The sequence below is a fragment of the Gekko japonicus genome, unplaced genomic scaffold (assembly GCF_001447785.1).
Source record: "Gekko japonicus isolate JY-2015 unplaced genomic scaffold, Gekko_japonicus_V1.1 scaffold1491, whole genome shotgun sequence".
In the NCBI taxonomy this organism is placed as follows: domain Eukaryota; kingdom Metazoa; phylum Chordata; class Lepidosauria; order Squamata; family Gekkonidae; genus Gekko; species Gekko japonicus.
In genome coordinates, this window is record NW_015159755.1 from 30,507 (window position 1) to 53,152 (window position 22,646).

Here is a 22,646-nt window from a genome sequence, read left to right on the forward strand (position 1 = left end):
GCCTCCTCCTGGCTGAATGAGAGCTGAAAGTGGGGTGGCCGGAAGCAGGGGGCAGGGTTTCGTCATGTGCCCCCCCGTACCTCACCCGGGGGAACTGCGATCCCCCGCGATTCCCCCGAAATGACCTCTGCCTGCATGTACCTGAAGTAGTGAAATGTGTATGTGATTTGCAAAGAGATATCTGTGTACATCTGCCATTGCAAAATAAAACGCCTTAAAGACTAACAGTATTGATATATGTTTTTGTGAGTCACAGTTCACTTCTTCAGATGCATGCAGGGAAAATCATACAGGGAATTCTTCTTATGGGGGGAGCAGGGAGTTGAGACAGAGAGGGATGGTGTGAATTCCATCATGAATCTTTCAAGTGTACATTCCAAATGTAACAGGAAAAAGGAGGGGCTGAGGTAGAAAGGTTAGGCCAGAACCTTTCTCTAACACCTTCCCTATTCTGTGTCCCCTACCCTCCCGCAGGTTGACTACTCAAACAAGCGTAGGAGGGGGACATGGACTCGTTCAAGAAAGCTTCGGCGCCTCTGGAAAATTCGTGAACAATGGAAGCTTTTGGGTTTCTTTGAGATTAACCATGACCATGAGTTCTACGACTTCACATGCCTGCTGAAAGAGGGGCTGAAGGCAGCAATTCAAGAGGCGATGGATAATCCACCAACGACAGTGAGCATCGGTCAGAATGCAAGGGTCTGACCCTCTTTGTCTTATTAGCCATGAGACAGGAGTCCTCCGTGACCTGCAGCCATGGCCATGGGTTTCTTCCTGCCGGGAGACTCTTGGGGAAATGTCCACAGACTTGAGATCTTTTAACATGGATTAATATTTTTAATGTCGTAGGAATTAATTTTTACAATGACTTATTAACTGCTGCAGAGGGCCAATGTCCTCTTAGAAGAGGTATTCCATCCTGGCTGAGAGAGACAGCGAAAATGCCTCTTCTAATATATCATCTGGTTCTATACCGGCATGCGTTGTCTAAACAGAGAGTATTCTTTGCTTCTTTAAAACGGTTGCTCTTTTGCTTATTTTTTAATTTATTATCAAATTTATACCCCGCCCTCCCCGCAAAGCGGGCTCAGGGCGGCTTCCATAAAAACATAAATACATTAAAATTACACAGATATTTAACCATACAAATAAAAACAATATAAATGCAAAGTGCTGGCGGCAGTTAAAAATTAACCTAGATGGTATTTGTCAGAGTAAATTTCCACTGCCCAGATGTTCCACAATGTTTCTGCTCATAATCAGTTGGATCTTAAAACCACAGACCAGAGCTCTGCAGTAACGGCCTGCAATAGCGGTCTGCAGTAGCGGCAGCCCCTAATTACATAAGAACATAAGAGACGCCAATGTTGGATCAGGCCAAAGGCCCATCCAGTCCAACACTCTGTCACACAGTGGCCAAAAATACCAGGTGCCATCAGGAGGTCCAGCAGTGGGGCCAGGACATTAGAAGCCCTCCCCCTGTTGACGCCCCCCCAAGCACCAAGAAGACAGAGCATCACTTGCCCCAGAGCCCCTATCTATACCTTGTGGCTAATAGCCACTGATGGACGTCTGCTCCATATGCTTATCTAATTCCCTTTTGAAGCCGTCCATGCTGTAGCTGCCACCACTTCCTGTGGCAGTGAATTCCATGTGTTAATCACTCTTTGGGTGAAGAAGTGCTTCCTTTTATCCGTTCTAACCCGACCGCTCAGCAATTTCATGGAGTGCCCACGAGTTCTTGTATTGTGAGAAAGGGAGAAAAGTACCTCTTTCTCTACCTGCTCTATCCCATGCATAATCTTATAAACCTCAATCACGTCACCCTTCAGTCGTCGTTTCTCCAAGCTAAAGAGCCCTAAGCGCTTTAACCTTTCCTCATAGGGAAAGTGTTCTAACCCTTTTATCATTCGAGTTGCCCTTTTCTGCACTTTTTCCAAAGCTATAATATCCAAAGCTATAATTAAATGCCTGGCGGAAGAGCTCCATCTTGCAATGCCCTGCGGAACTGCAAAAGGTCCCGCAGGGCCCTGATCTCCTCTGCGAGCTCGTTCCACCAGGTAGGGTCTTTTTCCTCATACTCATGTCGAACCAATGAAGCGATTGACTCAGACTCTCAATAGACTTGGGTTTCTTTAATGGATGATAATCCTAGTTATGTTTGACAAACATAGGAAGTTTTCTGAAAAGGAGTAACTGCAACAATTAAATGGGAGGCCAAAGGAAAAGATGGCAGATGGGAATGTTTTCTGTTGCCAGTGTCCTGATTTTGGCACATCACCCTTTCCTCTCCCCCTTTCTCTCTCCTCCAGGGTATCCTTGGCGAGTCGGATTTTACTGCAGTGCTTAAACAGGCCCATGAGGTAGGTGCAAGATACGTGGTTGAGTGGACCATGGGACATGTCCCAGAGTTGTCCAGCACCACCCAGCTCCTAACCGGGAACCGCTTCTGTGCATACCTCAGTCCCCTCCCTCACTAATGGAAGCAGAGTAAATTTTTTGGTTAACACGTGTAAAGAATCTGCACAATGCTTTCCTTGGGGCCAGATTTAGATGGTGCACACCCGTAAAGAATTGTGGCTGGAGGCTACTTGTTCCTTGTCATTTCCCCCAGGTTGGTGGCAGACTTAGGGTTGCCAGCTCCAGGTCTGGAAATCCCTGGTGATTTGGGGGCGGAGCCTGAGGAGGTGACTCAGCAGGGATAGGCTGCCAGAGACTCCACCCCCTTTAGGGGACTGATCCCTGTGGTCTGGAGACCAGTTGTAATCCTGGGGCAACTCCAGTCCCCATCTGGAGGTTGGTAACCCTAGTGGCAGTGGCCCACCCCGCCTGCCCAGTGGTTAAGCCCGGGTGGGAGGAAGCAGAAAGGGGAAGGGTTGCCAAGTCCCCCAGGGGGGCAGGGAAACCCCCGCCCCGAAAGGCCCGTTCCCCACTGGCGGGGATTGGACCACCGAGGGGGACCCCACCCCCAAATCACATGACACGACCGGCGTAAACACGTCACCCAGAGGTGACGCAATCATGTTGGGCACGTTGCGGGGGGGACTAGGGTTGCCAAGTCTTACCTTTAGCTGGAGCGGGGGACTCCCGGCTGTTTCCCGGAGCACGCGCGCATGAGAGTTTTCCCTCAGATGACCGTGGCCCCACCCTCAGTGTGCCCAGCGTGGTCGCGTCACTTCCGGGTGACATGCACGTCACGTACTTTGGGATGTGGGGTTCCCCCCGGGGCCCGATCCGCCAGCAGCGGGGAACGGGCCTCTGGGGCGGGGGTTTCCCCGCCCCCCGGGGGGACTTGGCAAGCCTAGGGGGACGCTCTATCATCTGAGGGAAAACTCTATGGTTTCCCATCGAATTATTGTGGCCCCGCCCCAACGTGCCTGGCGCGATTGCGTCACTTCTGGGTGACGTGCTTGCGGCATGCTCGCAAAGTGCGCACGCCAGGAGACTCCCAGGGACGTCTGGGACTCCCCCCGCTATTACGAAGGTAGGACTTAGCAACCCTAGAAAGGGGGGGGGGCAGGGCAGTTGGCATCCCAAGGAAGGGGCTTTGTGTCTGGGTCCTCCCTCCCACTGCAGGGGCTTCTGGGACACCCCCGTTAACCCTCTTTTCCTCCCTGGTTACGTGACTCAGTTCTGCATTGCTGCAGGGCTTCGAGATGAGGACGTACGCAGGCCCCGCTTTTGCCAGGTTCAGGCAGTTCCTTGGCATGGCGGACAGGGATTACCAGCAGTCTCTGAGCTGCGAGAGCGCCTACCTGCAGTTCATCAGCAACTCAAAGAGCACTGCCAACTTTTTCCTCACGTAAGTGTGTCCTCACGTGGGGCGCGGGAACGCAGACAGGTTTGTTGTTTATCCCAGTGGCGAGAGGCACGGCTGGTCTGAGGCATTTTTACCTCCCCAGATAAGGTACACCCCTGCCTTCCTGGCCGCCCCCCAGCCCCCCCCCCCCCCCGCTGCTGCCAGCTGTGTCCAAACCGGCTGGTAGGAGCTAGGGTTGCCAACTTCACCTGGGAAATTGCTGGATACTTGAGAGTAGGGCCTGGGGAGGGCGGGGCTGGGGAGGGGGACCTCAGTGGGGTACAGCCCCCCTCTTCAAAGCAGCCATTTGGGGCGAGGGAACTGATTTCTGAAGTCTGCAGATCAGTTGTAATTCCAGGAGATCATAGAATGTTAGAGCTGGAAGGGACCTTGCAGGTCATCTAGTCCAACCCCCTGCACTCTGCAGGAGCATAGCCGAAAGAGAGCCCTACAACATACCCGGAAGATGGTCGTCCAGCCTCCGCTTGAAAACGTCCAGCGAAGGAGCCTCCACCACCTCCCGAGGCAGTCTGTTCCACTGCTCAACCACTCTTGCAGTTAGGAAGTCTCTCCTGATATTTAGCCGGTAACGACTCCCTGGTAATTTCCACCCATTAGATCTAGTCTTGCAGTCCGGAGCAAGAGAGAATAGATCTGCTCCATCTTCTGCATGACAGCCCTTCAAATACTTGAAGACTGCAATCCCCACCTGGGGATTGGCAACACCAGTAACAGGCCAGCCATCTCCCCCCTGCTACTGATGGCTGGGAGAGAAATGTGCCCGGTGGTGGTGCCTTTTGCTGTCCCAAATCAATGGTAGAGTGGCTTGGACCAATAACCAGTCCTGGAGAGAGAGGTTTAAGGACTGGTTTAGATCTCTCATCCCTGCTATTTTGTAGCTTTGCCTCCCCCTTGTGCAGACCGAATGCCCAAGTCATTCTTTCCGTACTACTTTCTGCTTCCTTGAGCCCAAATGTTCCCCATTTAACTTTTCCCCATCAGTTGTATATAAAAGATACATCGCGTAAAAATGGCACAGAAAAACAAACACGCACAAAAAGGGTCTGGAATGGCCGCAACGAAGAAAGGGTGAAATGAAAAGGCTTTGAGAATGAAAATAAAACACATTTCTGTACATTCCTAGTTGTTTCCTGGATTGATGTGTTTACTATTTGCAAATTTATAGCCTGTGGGCCTAACCCAGGGGGCTCATGAAGTAGTTTCCAATGGGACACAAAAAAACCCCAATAAAAGACAGGATAAGATCAATAATTAAAACACTACATCAAAACAACAGCCATAACATCAAATCACAGCCTGCCGTTAAAATGAAACCAGCCATAAAATTCAGTATAACAACCACTGACAGCAGCAGTAAGAGGGCTTTAAAATCACAGATGCAGCATAAGAAAACCATACTATTTAATTTATCTACAAATATGCAACCGGAGTGTAAAGAGGCACAAAGAGATACTCCTCCAGGGCAGGAATATGTGTGTGTGTGTGTGTATGTGTGTGTGTGTGTGTGTGTGTGTGTGAGAGAGAGAGAGAGAGAGAGAGAGAGAGAGACTCCATACATTCTTCTATAAAAGGGTGGGTGTCTCTGTTTTAAACAGCAAGAAAAAAACAAAATCACGAGTCCATAGGCCGTGGTGAAAAGTGGCTATTAGCCATCAGTGGGTATTAGCCACAAGGTATAGATGGGGACTCTGGGGCAAGTGATGCTCTGTCTTCTTGGTGCTTGGGGGGGGTGTCAACAGGGGGAGGGCTTCTAGTGTCCTGGCCCCACTGCTGGACCTCCTGATGGCACCTGGTATTTTTGGCCACTGTGTGATACAGAGTGTTGGACTGGATGGGTCTTTGGCCTGATCCAACATTGGCGTCTCTTATGTTCTTAGTGCCCTCGAGTAGTCACAGCCAATGTATGGTGAAGCCAAGAGATGAACAGAGGTGGTTTGCCATTGCCTGCCTCTGCATAGCAACCCTGGACTTCATAAGGCTATAAGAAGTGCCCTGCTGGATCAGACCAGTGGTCCATCTAGTCCAGCATCCTGTCTCACAGTGTCCAGCCAGTTCCTTTGTGGGGCCAAGAACAGGGCACAGAGGGCAAGACCTTCCCCCAATGTTGCCTCCTGGCTCTGGGATTTAGAGGCTTAGTGCCTCTGAATGTAGAGGTTGCCCTCAGTCATCATGGCTAGTGGCCGTTGATAGACTTATCTTCCATGATTCTGTACAGTCCCCTTCCTCAGTAGTCTCCCATTCAAGTACTAACCAGGGCCAACCCTGCTTAGGTTCTGACACCTGATGTCCAGGTCAGAGTCCATGGGTAAGGAGAGAACTAAATCCTGGCCTTGCCATCCTTTACTAGTTGCACACGACCGAGAAAAGTCACTAAAGTGAGACACAATGCCCTGTAAATACTTGCATGATTGCTAGGGAAGTGTCTAGAACTGGACACAGGAACTTTACATGGGGTCCATGCCGGTGTGCGGACTGGGCCGAGTGAGGAACCTCACCACAGTCACTCCCATGGTAACCCTCTTCCTTCCCCACAGCAAGGACAAACGCTTCTTCCTGAAGACCCAGAGCAAGCGAGAAACCCATTTCCTCCTCTCGAACCTTTCCAAATACTTGGAGCACCTGGAGCGATACCCCCACTCCCTTCTTGTCAAATTCCTCGGTAAGGAGCCGCCCCTGCAGTACCAACCCTCCTTCTTACAATAGGTAATGGTCTTATGGACCTTGCTGGCACAAGATGCGGAGATCTGGCTGCTAGCTTGGGTGGTTTTAGGAGGAGGCCGGACAAATCAGTGGAGGAGTGGAAGTGTGTCCTGGGCTGTTAGCCATGACGATGAAATGTCACCTCCCATGTTCAGAAGGAGGAGGAGGAGGAGGAGACTGGATTTATACCCCAGCCTTCACTACCCAAAGGTGTCTCAGAGCGGCTCACAAACTCCTTTCCCTTCCCCTCCCCACAACAGACACCCTGGGAGGTAGGTGGGGCTGAGAGAGCTCTGACAGAAACTGCTCTTTTTCAAGAACAGCTCTTATCAGAACTATGGCTTGCCCAAGGTCATCCAGCCAGGTGCAAGTGGAGGAGTGGGGCATCAAACCCGGTTCTCCCAGATTAGAGTCCGGGCACTTAACCAGGACACCAAACTGGCTCTGTTCAGGGACAGAGTATCTTTGAATCTACTGTGGCTTGGTAGCATTGCCACATCTGGGTTGGGGAATTCCTGGGTGGAGACTGGGGAGGTTGGGGTTTGGGGAGGGGAGGGACTTCAACGGAGTCCCGTTGCCAGAGCGACACGTAGCGTCACATCCTGGCGATGGTGGCAGGGATCCTGTGAAGACGCACGGATCCCCCGCCGCGGCTTGGCAGCCCTAGACTTCAGCAAGTCCATCTTCCCACGCAGCCATTTTGTTCAGGGGCTCTGATCTCTGTTGTCCGGAGGACATTTGCAATCCCAGGAGATCCCCAGCTACCACCTGGAAGTTGGCAACCCCACTTTCATGGCCTGCTAGTTAGGCCGGCTGAGCACCGTGGGAAGCAAGATGGTAGACTGGATGGACCCCTGGTTTGATTCAGCAGGGCCCTTTATGAATGAAAACACCCTAAAACCGTAATTACCTTCAGGGGGTCAGGCTGAAAAGGTTTCCGGTCTCACCTGCTTGTTTCCTCCCTTCCTTCCAACAGGGGTCCACAGTATCATCGTTCCCCAGGAGAAGAAGGTAGGTGTCAAACTCTGGCGTCTGAAATAGGGACAGGCGGGCTGAATTGATTGCATTTCCCGGGTCTTGAGTCACACTGCTTGCATTCTTATCGCTACCCTCGGTTTGCCATTGCATTCCTTAGGCGGGGGTGGGGGTAGGGTTGCCAAGTCTATCTTCGCCGGGAGCGGGGGTCTCCCGGCCAGCGTCCTGTGCGCCACACGCACGTCACCCGGATGTGACGGGAGGACGCCAGGAAACCCTATGGTTTTCCCTTGTATTGCCGTGGCCCCGCCCCCAGCGTGCCCGGCGTGCACGCATCACTTCCGGGTGATGCGCACGTCGAGGTGGAGTTCTCCCCGGGGCCCGATCCGGCGCCGCCGGGGAACGGACCTCCGGGGGGACTTGGGATCCCTAGGTGGGGGGGGAGAGTGTGTGTAGTCTGTTAGGGAGGAGTGCTTGGTAACTTTCCTAAGGGGTCCACCAAGACATCTTTCACATGAGAAATGTCCATGGAGAAGACTGTGCTTGGCTAGGTAATGACCGTATATCTTTCAGAGTCACTGTAGTAACGCTGACGTAGGTGTGCATGGAATTTGGGTTTTTTAACCTACATTTTCTGGTGTCTCACCTAGTTAACCCTTAAGATATTTTAGCCGTAGATGACCCGTCTGATCTTGGAATGTTCCAACATACTAAGCATCTGCTCCCTCACTAGGGGGATCAAGTCATCACTGGACGTTTGGGTCCCCCTCCTGAAAAATCAGGTTTGGGGGGCTCCAATTAAAAGAAGAAGAGATTGGATTTATACCCTTCACTACCCAAAGGTGTCTCAGAGCGGCTTACAAACTCCTCTCCCTTCCCCTCCCCACAACAGACACCCTGTGTGAGGTAGGCGGGGCTGAGAGAGCTCTTGTCAGAAAGAGCTTTTTTTCAAGAACAGCTCTTATCAGAACTATGGCTTGCCCAAGGTCATCCAGCCAGGTGCAAGTGGAGGAGTGGGGAATCAAACCCGGGTCTCCCAGATTAGAGTCCGCGCACTTAACCACGACACCAAACTGGGTGGTGAAAATGAGGCATGCACTGGCACACTGACGTCACTTCTGGTAAAAAACAGAAGTGACGTCAGTATGTGAACTGGAATCTACAAAAACTCTGTGGTAAAACCAGTGGGTATCTTTTGTTTGTTTGTTGGCAGCAAATATGCAAAGTCTGGTGGGTATTTGTCTCAGTGAGGCACAGAACAGTTTGGGAAAACCGTTTGAGGGAAGCTTAACATACCCTCACTTTGCACTATGATCCCGCCTGCAATTGTGGCCTCGTTTGTCTGATCTTTCTCGAAAACAGGAGCTCCGTCCATGGAACGGCCAGGCCCTCGCGTTCTTGAGTTCTGAGCTGCAGCTCCTCTTCGAAGGAGGCCTCGCCTCAGAAGAGGCATTCTGTCTTGTGTGCGAGTGAAAGGGGGAATACCTCTTTTGGCTTCTCTGCCCCAGCCCACCTTCCTGCCCCAGCGTCAAGGATTCAGATAATATCCCATATGAAGCTGCCTTATATAGAATCAGACCCTGGGTCCGTCGGACTGGCAGCCGCTTTCCAGGGTCTCAGGTGGAGGGTCTTTCACATCACATCCTTTCAACTGGAGCTGCCAGGGCTTGAATCAAGAACCGAAAGGGTGAGAAGAAAGTCTCTACGAAGGGCCAGTATTAAAATCCTAGTTAAAACTTATAATATACAAAAATACAAGTATTTATTAGAAAGACAGAAGGCCTCAATAGGGCAGAAACGCGTCAGGTCATGTGTATTGGCCCTTGTGTTTAGGATATACTTAATGAGGCTTTCATTGGGCCCTTATGTATGTTTTTAGCTGTCTTTCTAATAAAGACTTGTATTTTTGTATATTATAAGTTTGAGCCAGTTTGGTGTCGTGGTTAAGTGTGGGGACTCTAATCTGGGAGAACCGGGTTTGATTCCCCCACTCCTCCACTTGCACCTGCTGATGTGACCTTGGGTCAGTCACAAGCTCTGGCACAGCTGTCCTTGAAAAAGAGCAGTTTGTGTCAGAGCTCTCTCAGCCCCGCCTACCTCACAGGGTGTCTCTTGTGGGGAGGGGAAGGGAAAGGAGTTTGTCAGCCGCTCTGAGACTCCAAGTGAAGGGCGGGGTATAACTCCAATCTCTTCTTCTTCAACTAGGTTTTTAATATTGGCCCTTGGTTTAGACTTTCTTCTCACCCTTTTGGCTCTTGATTCCAGTTTTTGGGTCAGGTTTGTTTTCCTCTCCCCGTGTCCTGCTGCCGTGGCTTGAGCCTGGGACCTTCTGCATGCCAAGCAGAGGCTCTACCACTAAGTCACAGCCCTTCTCCGTGGCTCTCCAGGGTCTCAGGCAGAGGTCTTTCCCATCACCAGCTGCCTGGTTCTTTTAACTGGAGATGCCGGGTACTGAACCTGGGACCTTCTGCATCTACCACTGAGCCACTTCCCCTCCCCTAAGAATCCTGACAATACTTTAAAAAGACATGCTGTGAAAGAGAGCTTCAGTGTCCTGAAGTTTTTTTTAATGTGCATGCTTACCTGTGACGAGCAGATTTAATTTTGCCAACGGTGTATTTTAAAAACGCTAACCAATTCACCTGTCCTTGGCACGAAACTTTATTTCTTTAGCATGCCATTGTGGGAGAGGGGGAACATGATTGTAGCAGCGGGTAGGATAAATCTGCCCTGAGACCCGTTTCAAAGGGGCAGCTTTTTGATGTGGTATTACCCACTTGCATCACAACATGGTACAGTCCTCTCCAGCATGCTGAGGACCAACGTTCCCTCTAAGCTGTGGAGTCCTGTGAGCAAGAATTCTTCTTTGTGAGCTACTGGCATTAAAGTTGTGAGCCAGCCATTTGGCTACTGCATAAATTAGTCTGCTCTGGAGCCATCCTGCCTGAGCTAGGACAAAAATATGTGAGCCAGAGGCTAAAAAACTGTGAGCTAGCTCACACTAACTCAGCTTAGAGGGAACACTGCTGCGGACTGCTTTTTGTTTTTCCAGCACGTCTTTTCGAGGCTAGTGTGTGTGAGAGAGGGACATACCGTGCCAGAAGGAAGCTGCATGTTCGGCTTGTCTGTCAGTAGAACTAGACTGGTTTTATTTTCCTCTTTTCTCTGTAGAGATATTTCATCATCATGCAGAGTGTCTTTTACCCCCACGAGAGGATTGTCGAGCGGTGAGTGACCGGCCACGACAGGCCCATAGCCTGGATTTTTTGGTGGGGCATATTTCTTTCTTGTGGGGCAACCATTATGAGGGAGTGAAGGGCTCTGTGAAAATAACACGCGATATCTATGGATATATGTACCCGTACCAATGCTGCGGTGGCTCAAGTGGTTAAGACGCTGAACTGCAGGCTATGGAAGGTCGGTAGTTCAGCAGTTCAAGACCCGAGTGTGCCGCATGACAGAGTGAGCTCCCGTCTCTAGTTCCAGCTCCTGCCAACCTAGCAGTTCGAAAGCAAGAAATTGCAAGTAGAAAAATAGGTACCACTTCAGTGGGAAGGTAACAGCGTTCCGTGCGCCTCGGTGTTTAGTCATGCCGGCCACATGACCACGGAAATGTCTTCGGACAGCGCTGGCTCTTCGGCTTGGAAACGGAGATGAGCACCGCAACCCTAGAGTCGGATTCGACTGGCTTTCGAGCAAGGGAACCTTTACCTTTATCTTTTTACCAATGCTGCAAGTGATCAATACGCCAGAAGTAACTAGGTTATACATAAATAACATGCAAGGCTGCTGAAGCACGCAAGGCTGAATGTTGGCGCAGCGTGTCAAAAGAAATCTAAATTTCTGCTTCACCCCCCCCCATCTCCACCCAGCTTGGCACCCCTGTCCCCCTCCCAGACCTTCCAAAGGTGGATTCACTGGTCTATTAGTTGCTGTAGATTTTCCAGGTTGTGTGGCCGTGGTCTTGGCATTGTAGAACCTGACGTTTCACCAGGTATAACACAGAAAGATGGAGTACTCTCTGTGTCAAGGTGTGAAGAAAAATGGTAGGCAGGTAATTTATATCTTCTCAGAAAGGTGGGGTAGGGCTGAGTTATTATCTTGTATGAGTTCCCCAGGCTATGAACATGCTAATGGAGGAGCTTTCCTGAGGAGGTTCTTGTAAAAATAGTCAAAAGTATTTAAATTACTCAGAGTATCAATGGATCTTGCTCTATTGGAAAGAAGAGATTTCTTTGCTTTTAAAAACCTTTATTTCTAAGGGTAAAGGTACACAGGGAAACTACAAATAAACAGAACATCTAACAGCTACATTTTCTAAGCTGCCTATAGTCCAACACTAACACACAGGTAATGGAGAATCTGTCCTTCTTCTCGACCCCTAGAAAGGAAGTCACCTGAAACAAACAACCAATCTGTATCACAATAGAAGCTACTTTTCCCGGGCTAATTCCCCATTGGCTCTATTGTCAGATGTAGAGCCTTTTGTGTTTTTCAGGACAGGAAACCATGCCCTATTTATTTTTAAACTCTCTTCTTTCCTGTAGAAATTATGTTTATGTTTGTGAATTTCAATGGCTTCCCTGTGTAATCTGACATGGTAATTGAAAGTGTTGTCCAGCCTTCCAGTGTCTTGGAACAAAATACTGTGTCCTGTTGGAGTTAGGCTATGTTCAGCCACTGCTGATTGTTCAGGTTGGCCAAGTCTGCAGTGTCTTTCATGTTCTTTTATTCTTGTCTGAATGCTACGCTGTGTGGTCCCGATGTATTGCTTAAGAATTGGTCTATTGCTTAAGAATTAGAACCCTATGAATCCTCCCTACCCTCCAAGCAACCAAGCCACCTGTTTCCTTCACCATACGAATCCCCAGTCTTGCCTCTTGTGGGGCATGGCTGTAAATTAAGGGGGTGGGGCCCTGAGATGCCCCACTGTAGCTATGGGCCAAGGCCACGATGTATGGCCCTGACGATGTGGCCATAGATAGGGATAAATGAAATTGTGTAAGCCGCTCAGAGACCCCCCGGGGGTTCGAGCGGGATACAAGTCGAAAGCATAAATAAATAAATAAATAAATAAATAAATAAATGTAAGGATGGTCACTTGTGGCAGCTGCAGGGGGCTGTAGAGGGTGCAGTTGCACTTGGACAGCATCCATCTTGTGAAACGGCTTACCCAGGATGCAGTTCTTCCTCCCGTTCTTTAAGGTCTGTGGGGCAGGGCTCTCTCCATGTGCCTTTGGTACCCATGGGAAACCAGGCACAAAAGGAAGGAGACCAAAGATTTCTGCAGTGGTTTTCCACGGCCACCACACATAAGACTTTTGACATGAAGAAACCTAGTCCAGACTTTTGAGGCTAGCAGTGATGGTGGTGTGACCCCTGTGTTAGAATGCACGCTGTGCCAGACTGGTTGGAAATGGGTTATAGGGCAGGAATTATTTCACCCTGAAAAGCACTGGAAGAAACGCTGAAATCTGCCCCCTTTCTCCCCCACAATTCTCCCCTCCCCCCGAGAGTGGGTCTTACTTCTACTTTGAAGCATTACCGGGTGAAAAGCAGCTGGGAAAAAGGGGTTGGGAGTAGGATCCAGGTCGAGGCAAAGAATCAGCACCACCCCGCCTGCTCCTTTTCTGCTTGAGATCCCCTTGATCTAAAGCAGGGTGCTGAACTCATTTATTATGAGGGCCAGATCTGACATAAATGAGACCTTGTTGGGCCAGGCCACATGTGTCATAAAATGTAACGCCAGGTAGCGGAGATATAAACTTTATAAAGGACACAAACACAAAGGGGTTTTTTTTTAACTTAAAATAAAAACATGCTTAAAACATTAGCACTCTTGCAGTATTTTCTTTATTTAGCAGTGTCTGATCACTGACACCTCTTGCTCTGAATTATTACATCGAAATGTCTGTGCTGTTGCAGTCTCGAGTCTGCTGTTCAGGTGTGTCTCTGTCAGCTGCAGACCTACGGTGATGCAGCAGCAGCGGAACTGGAAGAAGAAGGAGAAGACAGCCGGTTCCACTGCGGGCCTGACAGAAGCCCTCCAGGGGCCTGATCCGGCCCCCGGGCCGCATGTTTGACACCCCAGATCTAAAGCATGGGCCCGCTGTCGTCATGCCTAGCAAGGCCCTTTGTGGATGCCAGTTCTAACAGAGCCCTTACCTTGAGTTGCTGGATATTTGCGTGGAAGGATCATAGTCCTGTTTTGCTTTCTCGCTTGCCATTGTGAGGCAGGTGGGCCAGGAGACTGCACTGAAAGACCCAGCGGCTGTTTGGGATTAACCCCTCTTCCTCTTTCCTCCCCTCCCCCCAACTTGCAGGTATGATATCAAAGGCTGTCAACTCGACCGCTGGGTAGAGGCAGCCCCGGAAGGCAGTCAGATAATCATGGTTTTCAAGGATCTCAACTTTGAAGGAAAGACCCTCTGCCTCGGTAGGTTCTTCCTCCTCCCCTCTCCCTCGTGCGGAATGGATCATTCTGGGAACAGCCTTTTCCGGCCAGTCCAGAAACGACCGACACTCCAAGCCCAGTAGTGGGACATGTGATGCAACAATAAAGGAAACCGTGTTTCTGAGCATGTACAGGCATACACATCCCCAAGTTTATGGGGAAAGAAATGCTTTAGGGGTAGGAACCCCTAGTTCTGCTTCAAAATCAAAGAGTTTTGCCAGAGTGATCGAATTAATATCAGAGTCTTTCCCATCCTTCTCCCTCTTCTTCTTCTGCATCTTTATTCTCCTCCACTTTCTCAGGTCCCTTTCTGTTGTTGCTTCAGGAACATTCACTTTATTTCTTTCTCACTGAAATTTTGAGTTCCTTTTGCAATGTATACAGCTTGTCGCTAAAGTGGTCATCTCGTCCAGTAGAGGGCGAAAAGCTGCAGAAATCAGTTTGGGAAAGTCTATGGTCGCTTCCGGTCTGGTAGCCGGCGATGATGTGCTGGCCGTTCCTGTTATAAGTTTCGTTTTCAACGCCATTTATTCTGCTTGCTGTGTCATTGTTTACACAAAAGGAAAGTTTAAAAGTTCTCCATAAATCTGGTGATTTATCGTTTTCTTGCTAGTCCACCACACACTCCATCGTAATCCGCTTCCTTCAAGCTGCCCTTTCCGCCTCCTGCTTGGGGGGGCAGGATCTTTCCATTGTATTCTAAGGCCCCATAGAATACAATGGAAAGATTGTGCTGCTGCTGCTGCGTGACTCTAGAGAGAAGGGGTTTAAACTTTAAATCCCATCTCGCTTCACTTCCCCGCCCAGCCCACCTTGGCAAGAAGCCATGCATTTAAATCCCCCCCCGTCTCTCTGCAAAAGTGGAGAGGCTCAGGGGGAAAGGAGGGCGTGTCTCCCCGCCTCCCCTTCCTTCTCCAGCCAGCCCACCGTGGAAGGAAGGGGAGGTGGGGAGACATGCCTGGCTTCCCTGCCCGATCTTCTCTAGGTGCCCTGTGGCTCTGGGGCACCTGGAAAAGACTGGGCTGGGAAGCCAGGCATCTTAGGGAGCATTAACAGAAGCATTGTGTCCAGATCACGGGAGGCGGTAGTTCCACTCTATTCTGCTAGGGTCAGGCCTCACCTGGACTACTGTGTCCAGTTTTCGGCACCACATTTTAGGAAGGATGTTGACAAGCTCGAGCGTATCCAGGAGAGGGCAGCCAGGATGGTGAGAGGCTTGGAATTCAAGTCTTATGAGGAAAGGCTGAAAGAGTTGGGTATGTTTAGCATGGGAAAGAGAAGACTTAGAGGGGACATGATTGCAGTCTTCAAGTATTTGAAGGGCTGTCATGCAGAAGATGGAGCCGATCTATTCTCTCTTGCTCCGGATTGCAAGACTAGATCTAATGGGTGGAAATTACAAGGGAGTCATTACCGGCTAAATATCAGGAGAAACTTCCTAACTGTAAGAGTGGTTGAGCAGTGGAACAGACTGCCTCGGGAGGTAGTGGAGTCTCCTTCGCTGGACGTTTTCAAGCGGAGGCTGGACAACCATCTTCCGGGTATGTTGTAGGGCTCTCTTTCGGCTATGCTCCTGCAGAGTGCAGGGGGTTGGACTAGATTACCTGCAAAGTCCCTTCCAACTCTAACATTCTATGATTCTATGATTTAATTCCCCCCTGGGGGGCAGGGCCTGGGCTCGTTTCTGCTGGAGCGCCGCTCCGAGGTGCTCCGGTAGGAAATGACCCCTGGTTATTATGGATCTTTCCCCTACCCCTCTCAGCCTGAACAGTCTCTTCCAGTACTGGGAAGGTTGACTGTGGAACCTTTGTGGACTAGCAGCCGTGTGTGCTCCAGGACTGTGCTGAGGAGGGGGAAGAGGCCAAACGACTACCCTTCCCGCTTAGCTGGCAGGGGAACTGCAGAGACAGGAGAGGGCAGGGCAGTCATCCCCCCTTTCCCCTCCTCTGAGCAGCCTCCTGACCCACATGGTTCCCCATGGATTGCACAACCCCAGGATTTGACTTTCCTGGGATCTGAAAGGGCTGCTGGGGATAGGGGAACACAGGAAGCAGTCAAATCCTTGTGCCCCTGAACGGCCATAAATTGGCTTAGGGTATTTGAATGTGGTTTTGAGCTGTACCTTTTCCTCAGTGGGTGAGCCTGCATCTGGCATTCACTCCACATTTTCTCAACAGGGAGAAAAAGGTGCAGCTCAAAAACCACATTCAAATACCCCGGGGCGACGCCGTACTGACTGCAAAGTCACCCCTGAACGGTCATAAATCCAGGGGTCATTTCCTGCAGGAGCGCACAGGAGCGGAGCTCCAGCAGTAAAGAGCCCAGGGGGCGGGCACATGCAACAAGCCCCACCCCCTGCTCCCAGCAGCCCTCAGTCAGAGCAAGAAGCAGCCAGGTAAGCTGCAGAGCCCCCCCCCCAGCCCAAAACAATCCAGTGGCACCTTTAAGACCAAGTTTTATTCAGGTACAAGCTCTCCCTCCTCTGCGAGGACAGATCAGCACGTTTCTCTCCCCCTCCCCCCATAGCTAGCAATCCAAAACAGTCCGGTGGAGCCTGAGCGGTGGGTGTTGCCATCTGACACACTTCCGGTGATGTCAGGGGTGTGTGGCATATGCAAATAAGTTATGCTAATTGAGTTATGCTAATGAGTTATGCTAATGACCCCCTGCACCTCTTTTCCTACAAAATGACCCCTGCATAAATCTATGCAGAAGGTACCACAAAACCCGATGATCAAAGGAAGCGAAAGCGGCGTGCCAGGCAGAGGGGAATTCCTGTTCCAACGTGGGTTCCGTAAGACAACGGAGGGAAAAGCCAGTGCAGACTTGCCAAAATGTGGAGCGGATGCCAGATGCAGAACCAGCCGCTCTCCTCCTGCACCGCTGGTGTCTGGAGTGAGCTAAGGGCGCGTGGTGTCTCGGCCACCGATCCTTAAGTCAGTTTCCCCCGCCCTCTGCTCTTGCCACATCGCCGCCAATGTGCTCTCTTGCTTGCCAGACGAGCAGCGCGCCTGGTTCGTGCGCCAAGTGGAGCTGGACACGCAGTTCCTCCGGGAGCTGGCCGTGATGGACTACAGCCTCCTGGTGGCGTTTCAGCCCCTCCACGAGGACGAGCAGGCCATGAACCGGACCTTGGCCAACATCATTGCCAGGACAAAAAGGTGAGCCCTCTAAGCAAGGATGTCTCGGGCGGGGTTGCCGGCCTCCGGGTGGGGCTCGGCGGTCTCCCGGAATGACAGCAGGTCCGCCAGACTGCAGGAATCGGTTCCCCGGGAGGAAGCGGCGGCTTCGGAGGGTGGAATCACATCCCCGCCGGGCTCCCTTCCCAAACTCCGGCCTCTGCGGGGGGCACCCCCAAACGTCCAGGCATTTCCCAAGCTGGAGTTGGCAACCCTGGCTCTTCCTGGGGAGAGACACCAGGGCCCCACTGTAGCACCTGAAGTGGGAGGTTTCGGGGATCCAAGTCAGAAGGCAGAGCTGTGTCGCCTGTGGGCATCACATGGAACTCATAGGTGGGCATCACGTGAAGCTGCCTTATACTGAATCGGACCCTTGGTCTATCAATTCATTTATTTATTTATTCTGTTCGATTTCCATCCCGCCCTTCCCACAAGCGGTCTCAGGGCAAGTCGCCACATTAACATAAAACAATAAAATCAAGATTAAAACGATCAACGTAACCCTTAAACGGCGGCCATCAAACTGCCTCACAACCAGAGGTCATTTCGGGGGGGAACGCAGGGGAACACAGTTCCCCCGGGTGAGGGGCGGGGGCGGGGCACATGACGAAGCCCCGCCCCCTGCTTCCAGCCGCCCCGCTTCCGGCCCTCATTCAGCCAGGAGGAGGCAAGAGAAGAGGGAGGGTAAGTTGCTTCCTCCCCGCCTCTCCCCACCCCTCCCTGCCTGGGGCCAGGGAGGGCCTTGGCGGGGCTTCCTCGCACTCCCGCTGGCCTTGCAGGTCCACCGCCGGGCCCCTGATGTCAGGGGGTGTGGCATATGCTAATGAGTTATGCTAATGAGTTCCCCTAGCTCTTTTTCTACGAAATGACCCCTGCTCACAACTATGACAAGGGTGCCCTGGCATTAGGCAATTGAAAACGGCGGCCATCAAACTGCCTCACAACTATGACAAGGGTGCCCTGGCGTTAGGCAATTAAAGGCAGAAAGGGGCTAGATCCGAAAAAGAGATTCCAGATTGTAAGTGCCCTGCCTTGGGTAAACCGAGGCGACTCTCATTCTGTGTCCTTGAAAACGGAAGACCGTGAAGTTAGTGACGGGGAGGTAACAGGAAGGGCCAGATGATATTTGACATCTGCTGTGCCTCACCGAAAAGCCTGGTGGAAGGGCTTCGTCTTACAGGCCCTGTGTGGAGTCAGTATGGTTTACTCAGACTGGCAGCACCTCACTAGCGTCTTAGGTGGAGGTCTTTCATATCACCTGCTGCCTTGTCCTGGAGATGCCAGGAACTGAACCTGAGACCTTCTGCGTGCTAAACAGGTGCTCTCCCACTGTGCCACGGCCCCTCCCTAGATCAACGACAAGCTGAGAAGATGGACTCAGGCTCCGGTGTGTGTGTGTGGGGGGGCTCCTATCGCACATCAAAGGGGAGGGGGCTGGTTCCTGGAGGTACCTCTGCTGCCTCCTTCTGTGGAATTGTCAGGGGCTCCACCCACTCCTCGTCGGAGTCTTCCATCTCTGCCTGACGAGAAGCGATCTGCACTCTAGCCCATGATGGCAAGCCAGGGTGGAAGACCTGCGGCTGTAGCGATTCGTCTGAAAACGGAGGAGCGTCCCCTTTATTCATTGAAAGCAATATCCTGTCTCTCCCCTTCCCTCCAGCTGAGCTAATTAAGAGTCCATAATAAAATATCCAACATTCCAGCAAGCAATGCTGCCATATATCAAGTCGGACCTCCCCCCCCCCCATTTAATTTTAGAAAGGTCTAATCTGACCAGGATAGCCCAGATGTAGAACCCACTGATTTGCCTTTTCGGGGTGGGGCTGCGGGGTCCACGGTGTCTGTGATCCTGTCCTCCAACAATGGTTTGTGGGCTGAAATAAAGACCGAACAGTCTGGGTCACTCCTGGAAATCCAAAGGAAGCTCAGGTTGTTAAGACAACAAATAACAAAGAGCGGTCTTCAAAAACACCCTGACCTCGAGGGGCCGGGGCTAGCTCAGTCTTATCAGATCTCAGAAGCTAATCAGGGTTGGCCCTGCTTAGTACTTGGATGGGAGACCAACAAGAAAGTCCGGGGTCGCCACGCAGAGGCAGGCAATGGCAAACCACCTCTCAATGTCTCTTGCCTTGAAAATCCCTACGGGGGGTCTCCATAAACCTCGACCCAGTAGATTCTGTCTGTGCTCTCCAAGGTCTTTGCCAGGACTGAGATCCTTCTTAAGTGGAGATGCCAGGGACTGAACCTGTGGCCTTCCATATGTAGTGGAGGTGTTGTATCGCCAGGCCTCCCTTCCTTTCCCTTCTCACTGCTCTGTGGATTTTGTTGGTTCCTCCCCACAGGTCGATCATCCCTTGTAGCTCCCTTATCCACGGAGCCGCCGAACCCAGCGAACTGGCTTGCTTCTCTTCCGACATGCAGAATGCCTCCAGCCTCGACCAGATGAATACTGGAAGCAGTTTGCACGAATTTATTTACATGTTGCAGAAATCCAACTTTGACATGGGTGCGGCGTCGCTTGCCGATCAAAGTGACTTCTTCCAGGAGGCCCTGATCACTTACCTGACGCAGGCAAGCAGCTGTGAGCAGTTCCCCATGGCTGGCTCCGAGATCGATGCCAACCTGGGGAGCCTTGCCGACTCCTGCCTGCGCTTGGCACAGAACCGGCGTCTCCTGCCTAATTCCAGGAATCCCTTGCATGTAATCGACGGGCCCAAATTTCGCTACTTTGTGGGCGTCATCGACCTCTTCACAGTGTACAGCTTCCGCAAGAAGTTGGAGCATTTCTGGAAAAGCATCCGGTATCGAGGACAGAGTTTCTCCACTGTTGGCCCCTCCCATTACGCCAGGAGGCTTTGCCAGTGGGTAGAAGAGCACACCACATGAGCACAGGCGGGATAGAGGGGATGGGACGGTGCCCCTTCGTCTTTCTCCGCGGGCCCTTCCAGCTCCTCCAGAAGTCAAAACTGCCCGAGGCAACTTTCCTGCTCTGGCACGCCGGCAGCACCGCCATTCTGACGGCTGGTGGATGCCTCCGAGAAATTCCGGGTCCGAGGGCACAGAACTTTGCTGTGACTGTTCAATGGTGGTGGCCGTCGAGTGTATTTGCGTGCAGCTGTGTCCCTCTGCAACAGCTGCGAGCCCAAATCATGAATACTGGAATCAGCAGTGGTAGAACTTTGGTTGATCATTCAGAAACTTCTCAGTGGGAGCCAAATGGAATTAAAGGACAAGGAAGAGGAAACAGCCAAGAGACTCAGATAACACCAGATGCTATAAGGTCCTTGAATAGTTCCCGGCATCACTTTTGCACTGGTGAATAGCAGCTCTGGGTTGGGCGGGGCTGGTTCGGATTGGGGCTATACCACGATGGGGAGAGGGCATCAGCCTTCTTCCTCTGGGTTGTTTTCCTGAGCCTAATTGGACCAAGAGCTGCCATTGGCCCCAGTGAGGGAGGGTGCGATACAGGTTGCCTACATGTTTCCCTATGGGGTGATGGGGACCTCTCCAAGAGGCCTGTTTGAGTTCCTGGAAATGGTATAAGGACCATGTTACGGCTGCCCCCAACTACATCTCAGGCCCTTCCTCCAGCTGCTATTTACCAATTAAAAACTGCTCAGGGGATCTATTCTCACCTCGTTTGGCCTTAAGAGGCCCCAAAAATACATTGTACCATTCCACTGATGGTGAAGAAGGGAGGGAAGTTGGATCCTCATTAAAGGCTATAGACACTCCAGAGAAATGGGTTGGTTTATTTTTGATAGAAGAAGTAACATCGGCCGGGATCAATGAGGTCTTAGGGCAAAGGTATAAATAAGGGGCAACAGTCAAGACATGACGATTCTTTAGGTGCCTGGGAGAAATCACAGCACCCTCCAGCATAGGCGTAAACTACAGGGGGGCTTGGGGGCTGGCCCCCAAATTTTCCAGGGAAGACTGAGCCCTCCCTCAGGGCAACCAGTGCCAGCCAGCATTCCCTCTAAGCCACGGGTGGCCAAACTGCACCTCACAAGAAGAAGAGATTGGATTTATACCCCGCCCTTCACCTGGTGTCTCAGAGCGGCTTACAAACTCCTTTCCCTTCCCCTCCCCACAACAGACACCCTGTGAGGTGGGTAGGGCTGAGAGAGCTCTGACACAAACTGCTCTTTTTCAAGGACAGCTGTGCCAGAGCTTGTGACTGACCCAAGGTCATCCAGCAGATGCAAGTGGAGGAGTGGGGAATCAAACACAGTTCTCCCAGATTAGAGTCCGCACACTTAACCACTGCACCAAACCGCCCCCACCCTGCGCCCCCACCCCATTTTGAAAGCGGAGGGGTTTTTCCCTCCGCTTTCTGAGACTTCAGGTGGGTTGGGAGGGGCTTGCTTTCTGGAAGCTAAGCCCCACCCCCAGCCCCCAGAAGCCCTCAGTTGGGTCTGGAGGAGGTGGGGGCTGCACATGGTTTTGCTGCTTTCCCGTGCAGAGTGGTAAGGAGCTGGCCTGGGGCTCCAGCGAAGGTGGGGGGATGTTTTCGGGGGTGGGCAGAGAGCACTCAGGCTGGCCGTAGCCTTTTTTTTTATTTTATATTTTATTTTTTATCGGATATACCCACTGTGCCACTGCTCCCCTCTGTAGCCGGCTGGGAGGCTTTCTCCCTGCAGGCTATGGAGGTCGCAGCCGGTCTGGGGCTTGCCTTGGGCAGCCATACGGGGGGGAGGCTGGGCAGCCGGGCACCCTTCCTGTGGCCTCACGCTGCTGTTCTTTTCCCGCTTCCCAGGAGGCTTGCCTTGGGCAGCCATGCGAGGAGGTTGGGAGGGGAGAGTGGTGGGCCAGCCTCTGTTGCCAGCGCTGTCAGTAGCGAGTGGCTGGCTTCCTCCTCCTGTGCTTTAAGCTGGGCTGCAGGAGACAGCCAGCCCCGGGAGCTTTTGTGCCACGGGGAGTGCGTTGTTCCAGTGGCACAAAAGATCCTGGGGCTCACTTTCTCCTACAGTCAGTGCAGAGAGGGGGACTTTCTCTCTCTTTCTGTCCTTTTCTTTTTTTCATCTCTTTCTCTCTGTTGAGGTTTGTGAGAGCTGGAAGCGAGGAGAGGCTGGGGAGCTGCTCCCCCACCCCTCCAGCCTACTTCCCTTGCATCCTGACTCTCCTTTCTTTCTTCCCTTCCCTTCTGTCTTTCACTTCTCTGCCCCCATCTATTTGCTTTCTTTCCATCTCCCCCGCTCTCCTTTCTTTCTTTCCTGTCTCCTCATCTATTTGCTTTCCCTCCCTCCCTTCTTTCCGTCCTTCTTTCCTTTGTTCCCTCCTTCCTTCCCCATTTGCTTTCTATCTCTCCCCTCCCTCTCTCCCTTCTTTCCTCTCTCCCCATCCTTCCGTCCTTCCTTCCTTTGTTCCCTCCTTCCTTCCCCATTTGCTTTTTTCCATCTCTCTTCTCCCTCCCCTTTCCATCTCCCCTTTCCCCTACCTCCCTCTCTCCCCTTTCTTTCTTTCCTGTCTCCCCATCTATATGCTTTCTTTTCCTCCCTCCCTCCCTCCCTCCCTC

The 22,646-nt window shown here is 51.7% G+C and overlaps 1 protein-coding gene across 1 annotated transcript in view; it reads left to right on the forward strand.

The window, feature by feature from the left end:
* The window catches only part of PIP5KL1 (phosphatidylinositol-4-phosphate 5-kinase-like 1), a 21,832-nt gene extending 1,818 nt beyond the window's left edge, over positions 1-20,014 (forward strand). The window contains exons 2-10 of the mRNA XM_015405732.1: positions 475-675; positions 2,313-2,363; positions 3,648-3,802; positions 6,355-6,479; positions 7,497-7,531; positions 10,667-10,722; positions 13,819-13,931; positions 16,948-17,110; positions 19,471-20,014. Of these exons, the coding sequence (XP_015261218.1) occupies positions 475-675; positions 2,313-2,363; positions 3,648-3,802; positions 6,355-6,479; positions 7,497-7,531; positions 10,667-10,722; positions 13,819-13,931; positions 16,948-17,110; positions 19,471-20,014 (1,443 nt within the window). The remainder of the gene's footprint in view (positions 1-474; positions 676-2,312; positions 2,364-3,647; positions 3,803-6,354; positions 6,480-7,496; positions 7,532-10,666; positions 10,723-13,818; positions 13,932-16,947; positions 17,111-19,470) is intronic.
* The last annotated feature ends 2,632 nt before the right edge of the window (positions 20,015-22,646 follow it).